Raw genomic sequence first — 19,038 nt, 5'->3', positions numbered from 1 at the left:
AGCTTTGTTGCTCGGCAGAAGTTTCAATGTATAACGTACTTTTGTGTAAAATAGAAATTGTAAAAAATTCTTTACTTTAAACCAGTCAAATGTAATCGTGTTACTAAACAACTGATTGTAACATAAACAGTGCTACCATACAGAAAGCTATAAAAGCAAAGTCACATTTTGCTGATTTATTTACATATACTATATCGACCGAACCTGTATCATTTCAGTCAAATGCAATGAAACATACACCCGCTCAAATATAAACTCTCTTAAGGTAGTTTGAAATGCATGCTGCAGTTAATCTTTCTCCGTAGTGTTAAATGAGTTTGACTTTTTAGGGGAGATAATAAAACATGTTGGGAAAATAACCAGACATACGAGTATCAGCATGAGTATCACTGAACAATTTAACATTCAAGTAAAAAATATAGTTTACATGATGTTCACATTGCTTGACGAGAATCTTAAAATGTGTGTCTTGCTCGTAAATACAATAAATGGAATTGAGGATTTGTAAAACGCTCGTGACTAAATTATGTCTTTAATTTACACTACGACACAGGACAATTAAGACAGTATATGTTATTAACATCAAAAGCTTTTAGGATTGGTTTATGTCATTGTAAATAAGTAGCAATGTTGCACTAAATAGGCTAGTAAATAGAAATATATGTAGACATCTGAACTACTTGTTCTTAATTTGTTCAAAAGGAAACACATCGATCTTGTGTTAATGGGCTATTATTCCATACAATAAACAAAACAATATTCTAGACCTGTCCTGCTTTTTTATTGGGTTTGTTTGTATAATCCAAGTACGCTTTGATGTCGTCATTCCATTTTATATTATTAAAGTTTCAACAAAACCGGATACGATCTTTTAGCGGCAGTGTTATGCAGGCTTGTTTCGTTTCCACTTTCTGTTTTCAAAACATCAACATCAAATACACATTTATTTATTTTGAAAATCTTTTTTATCCTGGTGCGCAATAGCATCTTCCAAAAAGTTTCTTTGTGTCATATAAATGCAATATTATGGCTAGAAACGACAAAGCCGAATAAGTGACCGATTTATTTTTTTAATTAGTTTTCCTGGCCGATGTCCTATAAAATAACAAACTCATTAAAATTCAAGACATATACTAAAATCGTCTACAGTAATGTTTCAAAACAAAGACATTACATTAATGAAAATTGCGATATAATTGTGTAATCCGTCTAAATTCGTCTTCATTTATAATACATCTTCTTTAATACTAGAAAGACAATCATAGTAAGCATGAGAGTGATGTATTGTAGCGACGCTTTCAGGACATTTAAAAACACTGAAATTGTTAGTTTGTATTCTTATATGCCTGTGTTTCAGACAACTCTATTAAACCTACAAATATATGAATAAGATGTTTTGATGGAAATTAAAAACAATCTATTCCTACGTGAAATTATTGGAGTACAATGAAGCTTTACTTGACAATCTACTTTAAAGCAGTAGCCATTGTGCATACAAGAAATTATCAAATTGACACTATCAAAATTAATATGTTTGTAGAAAACGTATTGTCGTAAATTAGAAATGACCATGAATTTTTGTTAATTTCTTTTCTATTCAATATACTATATGCAGTTATAGGAATAGTACTCCAATCAACGGTCAACCTTTGTGGAAATATGTCAATTAGATATTTTGTTATTAAACTGAATTGTAATTGTTTTCCAACGCGCAACCATCAGTATAACAAACAACGCTTCAATGAAGCAGTGAACAATGTTGTATATACGAAATTGTAAAACAGTCAACAATAAATATGTATTTAGAAAATGTAAATTTGCAAATCAAAAATTGAATTATTTTAACTGTAGTTTTGTGAATTTTACCATTTAACAATTTTATATACGCATGTAGAATGGTGAGAGGCAAATTTTACTCCCTTTTATTTCACTCATGCCTCATGCCTGACATAAACTAATCATTCAATGTAATGGTGCGTAAAATAAAATTATCTTTTTATTCTCATATTTTAATCCTTACGCCAAAAAAAACAAAAACGATAAGGTGGCTGATTGATACAGATACCTTATTGTCACGAAATAATTAAATATATCACAAGTTAAATTCACATCGCATCATTACGTGCAAGAAGATCAAGTAAACACTGTTAACAAAATTAATATATAAATTTCTTTCGTATTTAATATTTGTATCATTATCTCACCTAGAGTTCATGTCATAAAATTACCTTTGTTAACCTAGACTGCAACTCTGTCAATCCTTTCACTTTGACGACACATATATTAAACAATTACAACGGTATTGAATTAAATTAAAATAGCACATTTTTCATATTATGCCAACAATTGGCTTCTTAGGTATGAAATGCAATTTCAGAAAACCCATAAATTAAAAATCATCAAAATCACTGAACATCGCCTAACATAAGTCAAAATCATCAAGGAAGATCGACGCAACCCCCACACGACCCAGCAACACAAGACCATCGGCATGGAGCCCAGTCGGACACCAAATAAAAGTAGGAAAGGACACAAGGCAAATCATGGACGGGGTGATTATTTTAATAAATTAAATACATAATAGGAAATAAAACTGATATAAATGAAAAAGCAATGCAATACTTAACTACTTTATTTATAAAATCATTCGTAAAAATCATACGTGTATCACAAATGTAAACTGGATTACTGAATTACTTCAGCAAAACAGGTAAGAGGTTAAGGTCGCCGATTTCGAACCACTTATCTGTCTCCTTTGTAGGGTTGCATCCATACAAGTAAACATGGGTTTTCGGTTGTTTAACTATGCCTGAAAAAAAAACAGACTTAATGTCTGTTTTCTACCATTTTAACTGGGAAGTCGTCATGTGCTCAAATATTATATTTCTACCCGCCTCTAAATTATGTCCTTTAAGATCGAACAGATAAACATAAAGCCATCAAATACTTAACAATTCTTGTTTTTCAAGCTGTCTAATTCATAACATATTTGATTGCACGTATTAATTAAATAAACTTCACTTACAATAAGACGCTTTTTCGTGTTCAATTGAACCTTATAGCGTTAAGTGATACAAACACCTAAAATTGTGTTTCCTTATTAAGCCATTAATATCATTACCATTCTAATTCAATACAATTTTCTAAAGTACAAAACGTCAAGTGTTAACAAATATAATGTAATCAAGTTGATTAAAATTTTGGATCTTTATTAAGAAAGCCTTCACATCGTCATTTAATTAGCATAAATTCAAAATCGATTGTTTTAAGATGCACTATGGAGCCAGGATGATAAAATATGCTTGCTGGTTTCAGTTTTCTTCTATGAAATCTTACAAAATCTAAAACCATTATTTCTATGTAAAATTTTAATGTGAACCTTAAACACCACTATTACTTTGATGAAAGTTTTTGTAACGATAGAAAAGTGAAAGTCACACGATACATTATCTTCTTTCGAAAACTGATTTTGATTAAAATATATCAAAATTTAAGCAGTTGAAATACCACATTTCAGGAGCATGGTTCGTTATAAATACGAAGATACAAAGATTTCCCAAATAAAAAAGAGAAGAATTATGTCATTTAATCATTACTTTCAACGTTTTGTATTAACACTTATTCAAAGCTCATACTGCCTAGGTATACGAGAATATATTGTATTTAACCAGTAGGTCAACATATTGTCTTATTCTGATGCATGGAATAACTTCATAAACATTCATTAGTCGAAAGGTAGTCTACTCTAGAGTATGTCAGTGCTTAAGACGGGTGATTATTCATATCCCGTGGTGTTATGCTAGTCAGAAAAAACACACATCCATTTTGCCGAATTGTAAGTCATTATATAGACTAGCTTAAAAGACACAGAATAACGGATAATGAAGTATTCCATACAAGAGAAGATTATCCTAATAGTGTCATTAAATGTAGGTGAAGGCGACTCTGGTTCTTATTTGATATTTAGTCTTTTTTTCAGTCAAGATTCCGTCAATATATTGTTCCTGTTTGTGTGTTGTTGTTTTATTTAGTAATATGCTGTTTTAAATGTTTAATTGAATTAAAATCACCCAATTAATAATATTGTAAATGTCTTATATGTCTGATGTTGAATGAACAATTCCTGTATAAACATAACTAAAAGTCAGATGAAAGATCTAGCGATATATCTAGAAAGCTAACATGATTTTTTTCAATATCTTTTAATCACTCGACAGTTAAAGGGAGAATACTCAACTAGCAACTTATTAAGCATTAACTTCATGTTTCTGTTAAGATTAAATGTTATTATAGATCATAGTGATAAATGATAGTTAAATGTCTTGACAATACGTTGCAAAGAATAGATTTTATCAAATATCATAAATGTTATTTAAACGTTTGACCTTTCACTTAATTCCATACATTTCCAGAATATCTACAAATTTCCTGTATCAATAAATATCCTGAATAAAATCAGAAATTAGTATGGTATCAGTATCTTTTCTTAAGAACATTGTTTGCTTGATCAAATGCATTTACATTTTGATGTCACCATAAACGTAACTAAGAATCCTCATGAATATATTGTGTTTTTTGTTCTGCAAATTTTATTCAGACCATTGAAGACATTTCTATGAAAAATTTGCATTTTCCTTTTGTGTTAAATCAAACGTATTATTTGTGTTTTGAATGCTGAACTGCATGTTCCTGTAATGAAGTTGATAATACAGTGTAATGTCTGCAGAATGGCCATGTTTAGAAAAATAACATGTTTACAATAACATTATCATTTTTCGTAACTTAAGAAGTCATATAAATTCAAATCCTCCAGATCGACACTTTTAAACAACAAGCAAATCATTATCTTTCTCAGCAGGTTTAATGTTTAACGTATCTTAGTGCAAAATAGAAAAATGTAAAAAAAATGTTACTTTAAAGCAGTCAATTGTGGTCCTGTTACCAAATTATTGATAGTAGCTTTAAAAAGCAAACACTAAAAAGTCATATTTGCTGAGTTATTTACTGATATTTTATCGACCGAACCCGTACCTTTTCAGTCAAATAAAAAAAAAAAAACAAACACACATGGACAAATATAAACACTCTTGAAATACGTTAAAATAAATGCTAAATACACGTATTTGAATTTTTTTTTTGGGGGGGGGGGGATAATTAATAGTGTTGAGAAAATAACTAGACATATTAGAATTAGTATCTCTGCAGAATGTAACGAATAAAACATGTTGTTCACATGATGTTTAAATGGTTTGAAATGAATCTTAAAGAGTTTATCTTGGTCGTAAATACAAAAAGTAGAATCTAGGATTTGTAAAACTGTCGTAACTAACTCATTTGTTTAATTCAGTCTTTGGCACAGGGCATTAAGACATTATATATTATCAACATCAAAAGCTTTTAGGACTGGTTTATGTTATTGTACATAAGTACCAGTGTTGCCCTTAAAAGGCTAGTAAATAGAAATATATGTAGACATCTGAAGTACTTGTTCTATATTTGTTCCAAAGGAAACACATCCGTCTTGCCTTAATTGTCATTTATTCCATACCATTATTTTATGAAACTGTCAACTTTTTGAAAGAGCTAAACACTTTTCTTGACTGATATATGGTAACTTGTCTGCTAAATAATTGAATGTGTTTGTATCATTCGTGTACGTTTTGACGCGTCATTCCGTTATTTAACAAAACCGGATACAAACTTTTAGCGGCAGTGTTATGCAGATTTGTTTCTTTAATTTCTTTAATGCTTTCAAAACATCAACATTAAGTACACATTATGCATAAAAAGCTTTTTTTAAATCTATTTTATCCTGGTGCCCTATAACAGCTTCTAAAAATTTACTTTTTTGCCATAATATTGTAGCAAAAGTATGCCATTGGCTTGAAACGACAGAAAAAAATAACCGATTTATTTGTTGATTGTTTTTTCCTGTCCGATGTCCTACAAAATACAAACTCATTACAATGCAAGACATATACTAAAATCGTCTACAGTAATGTTTCAAAAAAAGAGACATTACGTAAATGAAAACTGCGATATAATTGTGTAATCCGTCTCAATTCGTCTTCATTTATAATACATTCTTCGATACTAGAAAGACAATCATAGTAGATGTCTGAAACCATGAGTGTGATTGTACTGGAGGGAAATTTTGCAAGACTTTTAAAAACACTGAAAAGGTTATTTTAGAAAAATATAATCAATTATGAGTGCACTGTTGTAGAATATTGCACGGTTCGAGTTCAAATGCCAGGTTTATGATCACAAAGCATTTGAACAAATAACCGTGTATTATAATACTATGATGAAAGAAAAATGAATATCCATTTCAATTCTTACATGTTTTTCCAAATGAGTATTGATATATGATGAACTACATTCACCGTAGAAGTGATTTTCCTGATGTTATTTGGTTTATTGGCGTCATATATAGCGTCGCATGAAATATAAGCATTCCTTTCATGCTGTGCACATATCGCGTAATAATGTACTTGACTGTCCTATTTGTTTGATAGGTGAATAGTGTAAAGCGTGTTAGAATCTGTATTCTAACACGCCTGTGTTTCAGAAAACTTCATTAAACTTACAGTTATATAAACAAGATCTTTTCAAAGAAATTAAAATTTAGTTATATTTCTACGCGAAATAGTCAGTGTACAAATAATGCTTTAATTGTCTTAAAATAAAAGAAATTTGAAAAAAAATAAATCTACTCTAAAGCAGTATTTATTGTGCATACACAATGATCAAATTGACAATATTAAATATGTTTGTAGAACACTCGGAATGAACATGTATTTTTGCCAATTCTCTCATTGTTGCGTGTATTGTATTTTACTATTTGTATGAAGTATGAAGTATTTTTAGACGAAATGCTGTTTAATTCATTGCGTGATGAACACTAACCATTCTCTTCTAACGAAAACATAGAATATAATGGAATGGTAAACATAATATGGAAATTGTCATTTCGTAGTTAAATTTTATACCAAAGGTCGTAGAATGATATGGTACCTTTTTATAAAGATGTTTCTTTTGGTCACGAACTGATAAAAATGTTGTCATTATCACAAGTTGAATACATAACGTATAGATTCTTGAAAGAAGATCCAGGCATTAATTAAAAATAAGAAAAAATGCTCTTTTCTTATTTATCACTTGTGTCAGTAATCGTAATCAAAGGTCGTGTCGTAAATCATTAAATAATTTGAGAATTTTGTGTTTACCTATAGAATGCAATTTGTCAATTGTATCATATTTTCGGACATTTCTACTGAAATGTCTCAGAGTTAAATCGTATACACATACATATACAGTGTGTTACCTTTACGGTATAAAAGTCTATATACCTGCACATCAGTTATCACATTGACTACCGGGGATACAAACAGAGCATGCTCATTGATTGGCTTATTTTGCTGGGGTTTACTTATTTTGACGACAGAGAAAGGGATAACGATAGAAAAGTAATATTCATATGCAGATGCTTCATTGGTTCATTGGTTACATTTTTGCCTATGATACAAACAAGATACATGTAGAACATTAAAACACTTGACACGCCACCCCGGTACAAATTAGATATTCCAATATAAATCTTTATAGTAAACAAGCGTCTCCAGATAAATTTAAATTGGTTGATTAAATCATGTATCCGGTTATGCGTAAAATAATACACCTCTCCCTTCCTGTTAAGTTGCAATGTCTCCATATGTGATTTATAGTCCCGATGTAACTTAGAACGCAAAACTCAAATTCAAACCTACCACTACTCTCACTTAATTTGAATTAATAAATTAAAGGTCGATAAAGACTAACACTTATTGTTTTACTGCTTACTAGCTGGACTTCACTGAATTGAATTTACTTCACATATTAGAAAAAGGTAATTTCTATTCACTAGAACAATTGAATGTAAATAAACGAATTATCGAATATCGAAAAATGCATTTTTATTCAAATATAACTTTTTTTTTAATACCAGAACATGTCTCTTTATTTGTTAGTAGACATATAATTTTCATAATAAATAGTAGCAAACATATGTCTTAAAATCATAACCTTACGGCTTATATCAACATTCATTAACCCTGGCAGATTAATCAATTTAGAGCTCTCAAGTACAATAGCATACGGTGTATTTTACCGGTAATCAACGTATTCTTAGTGCAAATAATTACATTCACATTTACATTAGTCTAACTGTGGAAGTATGTCAGTCCTTCAGACGGGTGATTATTCATGTCCCGTGGTCTTAAAATTAGTTTAAAACGCACCTGTCAGAAAAGCAATTATGTCAAATTATAAACCATTTCATTGGCAACGGTCAAGGACACGACGTGTTACAATGCATTAACGTTTTGGCATCATTATCTATAATCACACTGTACCAATAACATTTGAATTGCTTTGCAAAGTAATAACAATTAGAATTCCCTATACAACTATATAACACGAATAATACAAGAAAAAAATAAAGATAACAACTAATTTGGAGTAAAGATCAGGAACAATAGATAACCAACATAAAACATTTCATTGTTGCACATTGAAGTAATTATTCCGTTTGGATTTTAAACTAAATTGACCTTTATAGATAAAGCATTGTTAAACAGATAGAAAATTTCGTGTTTTTTTACATACAAATTTACTGTTTGGACAATTTATTCAGTTTATGTCATTATCAAAAAAAATGCAACTCAAATTACTTTTGATGTTTCTGTGGTTAGGTTTACAATTTTCTTATATTTATTCAATATCAAATAGCGGAGAATGCTATGACATTTACACAAATATTTTTATGTTAGTCTTTCATAATTGCATACAAGAAGTGTTCAAATTTGACTTGATGGATTATACGAAAACTTCTTTAGTTATTTTCACCTCTTGGGACCTCTCCGGTATGCATTAACCTTGTGGTAATGGTCATTTATGTCGAAACATTGTCCATCATTTACAAATGTTTACTTTAAAAGAACATTATTCTTCAGTAATCACATATTTTCCTATCAAATTAATGCTAATGATCATTATTACCACCGAGAATGGAGTTTCAAAGAGAGACAACAAATTCCAAAATACCATGTTACATTGGAATGTAATGTAATGACACTAAAATGGGCAACTTTTAACATGTAACATACAAACATAAAAAAGTATACGAGTACAATGGCAAAAGAAGAAAGTTGCATTGGACTTATCCAACAGTTTTGTTAAAAAATACAATTAAAGTCTACACAAAATAATTGAAAGAAAGTATACGGCACTCTCTTTTTGAACCTGTTTAGCTATAACTGTTTCAAGTTTCTAGTAACAGTCGAGTGAACATATGAAAAAACTCATGATATCGTATCGATTAAACACATGTCATATATTTGTTTTCGAAATTTTTAACAATTAAATCAAGCAATATAAAAGTATATACATAAAACGTCTTTAATTGAATTATTATCACCCGGATGATTATATTTTAAATATATAATATGTCTGATGTTTATTCATAAATAAAAGTCAGAATAAATATTTAGCAACATATTCGGAAAGATATCATGCAATTCTTTAACACTCGACAGTTAAAGGGAGAATACTTAACTAGCAACTTATCCAGATTTAACTATTTATTAAGTTTAAATGTTATTATAGATGACCATGCGATGCTAAAATTGCCTTTAAATTTTTTATTTTAAGACATTATATATTACCAACATCAAAAGCATTTGGATTGGTTTATGTAATTGTACATAAGTACCAGTGATGCTCTGAAAAGGCTAGGTAATAGAAATATATGTAGACATCTGAAGTACTTGTTTTATATTTGTTCCAAAGAAACACATCGATCTTGTCTTAATGGACATTTACTCCATACCATTATTTCTGAAATTGTCAGTTTTTTGAAAGGCTGATATAATTATAGTAACCTGTCTGGTAAATTATTGAATTTGTTTGTATCGTCCGTGTACGCTTTGACGCGTCATTCCATTATTTAACTAAACCGGATACAAACTTTTAGCGGCGGTGTTATGCAGCTTTGTTTCCTTAAATTTTAGTGCTTTCAAAATACCAGCATAATATACACATTTTGTCTAAAAAGCTATTTATTTCGAAAATATATTTTATTCTGGTACCATATTACAGCTTCCAAAAAGTTACTTTATGCCATATAAATACGAATTTATGGCTAAACACGACAAACTCGAATAAGTAAACGATTTATTTTTTAAATTAGCTTTCCTGGCCGATGTTCTATAAAATTACAAACTTATTAAAATGCAAGACATACTAAAATTGTCTACACTCATATTTCAAAATAGACATTACATAAATGAAAACTGCGATATAATTGAATGTGTAATCCGTCTCAATTCGCCTTCATTTATAATACACTCACGTTCTTTAATACTAGAAAGACAATCATAGTAGTTGTCTGCAAACCTGAGAGTGATTGTATTGGAGCGATTTTTTAGGACTTTTAAAGACTCTGAAATTGTTATTTTGTATTCTAACATGCTTGTATTTCAGACAACTCTTTTAAACGTATAGTTATATAAATAATTTCTTTTTTATGAAAATTAAAAAAATCTTATTATATTCCTATGTGAAATCGTTGGTGAACAAACAATGCTTTATTTGTTTATCAGATTGAAAAAAAATCTACAGTAACTTTAAAGCAGCGACAATGCATGATTGTAAAAGACGCGTTTTCGTAAATTGAACATTCCTTTTTTTGTCATTTATGTCGATTGAATTCTGCAATTTTACCATTTGTATGAAGTATTTTGAGAAGGAATGATACCTCGTTTTACGTAATTCATTGCATGATAAACACTAATCATTCTCTCTTTAAGAAAACATAGTATAAAATGGAAAGTTTAAAGTGGAAATTGTCATGATTTCGTTCTCAAATTTTATATCAAAGGTATTGTGATGATATGCTAGTTTTTTAACAAAGATATCTGATTGTCAGTAAATTAATGAAATAATTTATCACAACTTGAATATATACCGTATTCTTTATATTTATCACTTGTGTCAGTAAACGTACCTAAAAGTCATGTCGTAAATTACTAAATTATTTGAGATATGTGTGATAACCTATAGACTGCATTTTGTCTATTGTATCATAGTTTGGAAACCTCATACATGCACAGTTAATTGGTGTGCATATTCCAGTTACCGCATTGTGTCTGTCGGGAATAAAAATAGATTGTCTCATTGTCTCTGAAGTTTACTTATTTTGACGACAGAGAAAGGGATAACGATAGACAAGTCATATTCAGATGCTCGTTCATTGGTTACTTTTTCTTGGGTTTCATTTTCGTGGCGACAGGGAATGTGTTTTTATTTTCCCCTATGGTAAACTAGAGACATACCATCAAAGCACTTATTATTGGAACACCACCATATGCCATTTAAAGTGTCGGTGTAGCTTGAGCGTAAATACTCAAATACACATGTACAACTACCCTCTCTTAAAAACTGTTCATTAGAATCGAATAAATAAATCAAAGGTAATAAAAGACTAACATTTCTTGTTTTACAGCTAGCTAACTGGTTCTTTTTAATTATATTTTAATTTCAATTAATTGAATGTACTTTTCTTATACTAAATAGGAGGCAAATTATATTCTCGAGAACCAATTAACGCAAGTTAAACAACGACTCAACATTATATTTCCTTACAAACTCTCCTTACAAACTCACATAATATAATTACCGATCTTATTAAATTTAACTTACTTACATTATATCAAATGTAAATAAATGCAATCAACATCATTAACATTTAGTAAAATTCTTAATAATTCCATCATGTAATTAGTAAAAAAGCACACAATTTCAATCGAAAGTTTTATGAGACTCTATAAAGTGTGGTTGATTAAATATGTCAGCGAGCTGATTTCTGTTCAGCCTCGTACTGACCAAATTTAATAAGGTGAAATATTACACGTTATAACGCCATTATTTCTATGTTAAATTATTAACAATGTAACGACAACGTCATTTTTGTTTAACTGACAAACTGATAAGAGCAAGGGAAATTGGAACAATACAACATGTTTCACTGTACATGTATTTTCAAAAAAAACATCCGCAATACATGTTAATTAAAATATAACGTGTAACATTACCAGGATATGCCTCTTAATTTGTTTGTAGACATATAATTCTCATGTTGATAATAAATAATAGCACACCTTTGGCTTTAAAATCATCATCTTACGGCTTGTATCAAACTAAATTCACTCTAACAGATAAATCAATTTAGAACTACCATGTACAAGAACATACAGTGTATTTTACCAGTAGATCAACTTATTCTTAGTGCAAATAATTAAATTTATTAGTCTAAGTGTGGAAGTATGTCAGTCCTTCAGACGGGTGATTATTCATGTCCCGTGATGTTAAAATTAGTTTAAAACGCACCTGTCAGAAAAGCAGTTAATGCCGAATAATAAACCATTACATTGGCAACGGTCAAGGACACGACGTGTTACAATGCATTAAAATCTTGGCATCATTATCTACAACCATACTGTAACAATTACATTTGCATTTCTTGCAAAATAATAACAATTATGATTACCTATACAACTACATTTCACGAACAATACAAGAAAAACACAATAACTAATTAAGATAAGAGATCAGAAAAAACGGATAACCAACATAATCATTCTATTGATACATAGTGATGTATTCATTACGTTGGGATTTTAAACTTAATTGACTTTTATAAATCAATCATTGTTAAACAGATATAAAATGTCGTGTGTTTTTTGTTTTTTTTGTTTTGTCATACAATTATCTCGTTTGAACAGTTTATTCAAGTTGTTTAAACAGTTTATGTCATTATCAAAAAGAATAAAACTCAAATAGAATGGTGTTTACAATGAATTTTGACGTTTCTGTGGTTAGGTTTACACTTATTATTTAAATTTTATTATATTTATTCAGTCTCACACAGCGGGGAATTCTATGACATCAACACAAATATTGTTTCAATTTGACTTGCCGGATAATATGAAAACTTCTTTAGTTATTATCACCTCTGGGGACCTCTACGGTATGCATTAACCTTGTGGTAATGGTCATTTATGTCGAAACATTGTCCATTATTTACACATGTGTACTTTAAAGAACATTATTCTTCAGTGTTTACATATTTCCCTATCAAATTAATGCTAAAGATCATGAAGATCATAAATACCACCGAGAATGGAGTTCCAAAGAGAGACAACAAATTCTAAAATACCATGTTACATTGGAATGTAATGTAATGACACTAAAATGGACAAATTTTAACATGTAACATACAAACATAAAAAATATACGAGTACAAGGGCAAAAGAATAAAGTTGCATTGGACTTATCCAACAGTTTTGTTAAAAAAAGTACGATTAAAGTCTACACAAAATAATAAAAGAAAGTATACACTAACGCGCTCTTTTTCAACCTGTTTAGCTATAACTTTTTCACGTTTCTTGTAATATTAGACTTTAGACATGAAAAACACATGATATCGTATCGATTCAACACATGTCATATTTTTTCCGTAATTTTAAACAATACTATCAAGCTATATAAAAATATATATTTCAAATAAATGTCAACTAGAAACAAGAAATATCTATAAAACAATCGCTTATTGGCTTAAATTCAGTGCATGTTAAATATTTCAAAGATCAAAGTCAAAATTATGAATATTTTATTAATGTCAATCTAAATGTTTAAGATGAAAGGTTACTTAAATATATATTAATGATAGGTTACTTAAATATATATAAATAATTTTTACAGATCAATTACATTTTATACCCTCATTGGCAGCCGACTGATAACTTGTCAAAATTGATTACGATAAAAAGTACAAGTCTGATACACAAGGGAGCTTAATCTTTTCAGCATACAATATAAAGTTTTCCGATATTATTTCCCTTTAGTTATTTTATATCAACCTTGTATATCTAACAATATGATAGGCTCAGAATAGCAAACTTAATACCAAAATATTGGAATATGCTGACATAAATCATGTCTTGACAATTGTCAAGCTATTGCAGGAACTGTAAAATAATAATATGTTGAACATAAAAATAAATGTATTATTTTAAGTGTTTCGGCAGATGTAATAATACTTGTTGGACAATCGGTACCGATAACATGTTTATGATATAGTGAACACATATTTGATTATATCCTTCAACATTTAGTATTCCATTCGCTGATCTTCCATACGTATACTTTTGTCTGCATTATTGCAGTGAGGAACATTTCAAATAATCATCAATATACACAACATCAGGAACATATCAAATATTAATCAAAATACACAAAATTACTTACCTGGAAATGTTGACTCGTTCAGAAAACGATAAAGGCACGAGCTATGTAGTATTCTATGGTTCTCATCGACGTAATTATCGTCCATCATCATTTTGTATCATCACATTCCACATCAAACTGAAAATATGAATTGATGTAAAGTATTAATATCTTAATTTATTATAATTTATCAGAACAGATCAATTGCGGTAAAGTTGTTGCATTTATAAATGTGATAAATTCGAGGCAATTTTAAGTTTTTCCAAGTCAGCCGATGACATTGGAATAATGTTTCCTTTTTTTGAAACCAAATTGTTAAACGAAGTTAAAGTGTGTCTAGATTTTTTTTATTGCTCCTTTGTTTGAGTAGTTATATTATAATTTGTAAATACTTTTCATTTCTTCCTTTCACTTTGGATAATAGGATTCATACTGTGACAGTATACGTCGCTCAGAAAATACAAAAAAAACCTTTTGCTGTGGTGAACTAAGTTTCATCATTTATTCAAATTTCATCCTATGTTTTGATTATTTGATGATGATAGAGCGCAGGAATAACCGATTCGGTTAAAATCTAGAATGGTACGGCAAATAATCCACACATTTAACGAATTTTAGTTGAACAAAAAATATCAATACAACAATTTCAAAGACATTAATCGGTTTTGTAAGACTGTATTTTCTCCAAAAATACCCTATTTAAAACATAGAAAGCTATAATGAACTGAAAGTGGACAAATTTACTGCACAATTATCACGTTATTGTGTTTTTTTCAAAAGGAGGAAGGACAAACCAAAATACACAAAAGGAAACATTAATAGAGAAATGGGTCTTTGTAATCATATTGGTATTTTTGTTGAAATCACATAATCAAGAATTTTTGTAATTTTATATATTGCACTTCAAATAGTTCAAATGTCTTGATATATCAGAAATTATAGCGTTATAAATCCACATGTGGTATTAGAAGTATATTAGATATTTTCACGCTAGATAGATGACAACAACTGCAATAAATTGGAGAAATACGATCCCATTTGAATATCTTTGATATTTAAATCTTCAGAGACCTTGTCATGTTTTCCATTAAATGCAAATGTTTTAGTTTTCTAGAAAAAGGTCTGTATGCATTATTTTCTACTGCCTGAAAAATTACTTTCGGAGATAAGAGAAACATGTTACTTTAGATCTTGATATAACTATTGATTATACATCGCAATGAAGCACAAGTGTTTAAATGAAGGTTGTTTTAATCCAAATAAATAACTGGAATGATTGTTCAAGCGCTTACTTATTTCATCAGTGGAATGCTAGAGCATTGAGTTTTTGTAATAAAATGTATATATAATCAATCAAATATATCACAATAAATATATATTTGGCTCCCGATAGTCTGAAAAAACGGAGGGTCTTTCTCCACCATCCACCAGTAAAGCTGGAAAGTCGCGAGAGAAACAATGTAAAATTCAACCAAACAAATTACCAAGAACAAGAAATATGCTAAAGGAATACAATGAAAATGATATATGAACAATATATCTATGAATTTCTTTGATTCAAATGTTACGCGTATCGGTATATTGTAAATCGGCATTTATTACAAAGTTAAAGATTTCTTTCCTCTTTTGAAAAGAATTACGAATTGAATTTAGAAAATGTTTTGAAATGTATAGTTTTGTATCTTTCAGTGTAGATTTCGGTTTTAATTTTTTTTTCAGAACAAAAAAAACAAAACAAAAAAGTTTAGATTTCCTATGAAAAAGTATTTAACCAGAAAGCCGAGTGATAAATGTCGATTATGGAACATATAAATAGTAAGTCAGAAATAAAATCTACTTATTGCTATTGTTGACATAATTGCTTTATATTCATATATTCTGGTCTTTCGTGTCAACAAGTAATTGCAGTATTCTTTTCAGATATGTGAAACACGTAATTTGTACAATGCAACCCTATGAGCTTACACATTGTCAGAAATTCACTTTAAAAAACATATTGATTAAGCTTACAGAATAAAAAGGCACTTAATACATATACAATGTAACAGTTAATGGACACAAAAGATAATTACAAATTGTAATGTGATTGTTAAACAAAAATAGGTAATTGCAAACCACACTTCATTCATCTCCTGTCGCCATGATTTGCGTCAAGAACTACTGATTGTATATTCATAAGAGCGTTAGATGCCGGTGGGCGTAAGAGATGCTACATGTCATGTTATATATTGCATGAAACAAACAGTTGAATAATTTGTTAACCAAAGAACTGCTGCCGCTTGAACCAAACTTTATCAACTTTTTTCTTTTTGTAAAAGAGAAGATCGGAATATTGGTAACCGAATTTATTTGTTGTTGTTGTCATTGTTTTGTATTTCAAAACTTCTTTAGAATTCTAAATTGCAATATATTACTTATTCATTTTGACAAAACATGACATACTTTCACATTAAAGTTTTAGTTTAACGACACAGTTAATAAAAAACGAGTTATGTAAATCGTAGAATACAATACTTATTTTCTTTAAATGATTGATCAGAGTTTCAGACGAAACGGATGCAAAATGTTCTGTAAGTGAATTGTCTTCAAAATATCTTGCATAAATCTCGTGCAAGGTTTTGTATTTGAGAATGAAAGGTTTTGCATCGAAAAACCAATTGCAACACATACAAATTTAAGCCATGTTTGTTGTAAAAATGAAATGCATAAAATATAATTATATATACCGTTATACATATAGTACATGTAAATCAAAGCTTTTAATTTGTATTATTTTTAATTGTTTATAAATATCTTGAACATACTCAATTAAGTAGAATCTGCAATTTTCATACCATTTGTTGTTCTTATTGCTTCAAAAGTATCATCCTTTTTATATTTGTAAAACCGATTCAAGTGCTACTCAAAGTACAATTTCTTTGATCAAATAACACGAAAAATAATTTAATTTTAATCGCACGAAATCATTATGTAAATAATCATAATACTCTTAAGAGTAATTTGTAAACTAATTAACTACTTAGATAAACAAATAACATTTCTTACTAATTGGTTTTCATAAATTGATCGAGCATATTGAAGACTTTCCTCTTTGAATATCTAATTATATTTCTTAATTTCAATAATTCATTTGGAATACCCTGTCGGATAATTACAATGTTTTTGAAACGTACTCGTTTGAGTTTGTTATTTCACGATATTAATTGATTTAACTTACACGCCTGAAATAGAATCTTTAATTTGTTTAATTGATATTTAATAAGAACGCTTATATATTTGCCTTCAGAGAACGGCAATGATAGTCACATAGATAACATTTTATCCACTGAACAAACAACTTTGTTTGATTTTTTTTGTTTGCTTTGTTTTTGTTTGGGTTTCTTTCTCTTTGTACACTATTTTTCAAGCATTAGTATATTAGTATATACGTTTATCTGTTAAAGCTACATGTATTCATGTATTAAATAATGAATAAACAATTATGTTTATGTTCAAGTTAGTCAAGAAGATTTTACATTATAAAGATATCGATAATAGGTAATATAATGAAATGTGAAGTTTAGAAATAATAACAAATGACAAAACAAATAGACAATTAAATTGAATGAATAAAAAAAAGAAATCAATTTTGAGCTGTCCTTATGTAAAATGAAGCTAATCAGTCAGTCAATTAAAAAATAAAATTGACATTGAGCTGTCATGTAAGTCAAAAATAAAAAATAAAAGCTAAAAAGGAGTTGATTTTAATTTCGATGATCTGATTTATTTTAATTAAGAAACAAAAGCAACAGTGGAATTATCAGATTTTTAAAACAGAATTACTGACAAATCCAGTAACTAAGAGAAAATTATATAATTTATTCGCGACTGTTATCATTCTTTAAAAAAAAGGATTCAAATAGTCAGTTTTTATTCCACTGAGAATTTTTTCAGATTTCCATATTTTAAATTTCAAGTATTTATGACTAGAACAAAATAACACGAGCGCAATTTTTTAGAAGTAAAGATAATTATTATGAAAACAATAAGATTCAGTCTCCTGGAGTAAAAAGTACAGACGCAAACATTGTGATAGTGTAAGGCCACAATATACCAATTTGTGTTTGTACATTCCTCATACAATATTGTGGCAATGAAAAGCAAGACTATTTTGTCTTGCATATTCCCTCTGTGACTTTCCAGTTAACAATGCATGTAGCGAGAGAAAGGCTTAACCTTTAAACTCACAAAATCAAATCACGTTATGAAAGTAAATGTCTGTTCTTTATGTCACCGTCTTTACAAAGAAGTCGTTTAATATAAACACTCAGCCTACTCATTGAATGTCCTATACCTTTCCATTACTGACAACTACACAGCAATCAAGTGAAACGTAGATGTTGTTTTAACTATTTATGTATAAGTTATACAGATTGATTTGACAGGAGGTAAATGTTAAATGACAAGTTATCTGTCACCTCCTCCTGGGAAATATATTTGACAAGATAGAAAAAACGTTTAAGATGTATCTTTGACCTAACACTTTATCAACTGATTGTACGTCCTCGATTTTGTCTAAGTAGATGTTTATAGTATCATATTCATATTCGTGAGTAGAAAATGCATTCATCTGATATTTCAGATAATCTAACCGGTAAATCAAAATCAGCTGATATAAAGACTGTTTTAAGTGACAATTTAATAGCTTCGTTGTCATATATTGATACAAAAACG

General features: G+C 29.2%; 1 protein-coding gene across 1 annotated transcript in view; it reads right to left on the bottom strand.

The window, feature by feature from the left end:
• LOC132737082 (corticotropin-releasing factor receptor 2-like) overlaps window positions 1-19,038 on the bottom strand; it is a 197,544-nt gene that overhangs the window by 104,111 nt on the left and 74,395 nt on the right. The window contains exon 2 of the mRNA XM_060724320.1: window positions 14,347-14,463. Within this exon, the coding sequence (XP_060580303.1) occupies window positions 14,347-14,437 (91 nt within the window). The 5' untranslated portion in view covers window positions 14,438-14,463. The remainder of the gene's footprint in view (window positions 1-14,346; window positions 14,464-19,038) is intronic.

This window comes from Ruditapes philippinarum, unplaced genomic scaffold (assembly GCF_026571515.1).
Source record: "Ruditapes philippinarum isolate M1 unplaced genomic scaffold, ASM2657151v2 ctg2040_1_1_1_1, whole genome shotgun sequence".
Taxonomy (NCBI): domain Eukaryota; kingdom Metazoa; phylum Mollusca; class Bivalvia; order Venerida; family Veneridae; genus Ruditapes; species Ruditapes philippinarum.
This window is presented reverse-complemented; position numbering and strand designations above follow the sequence as displayed.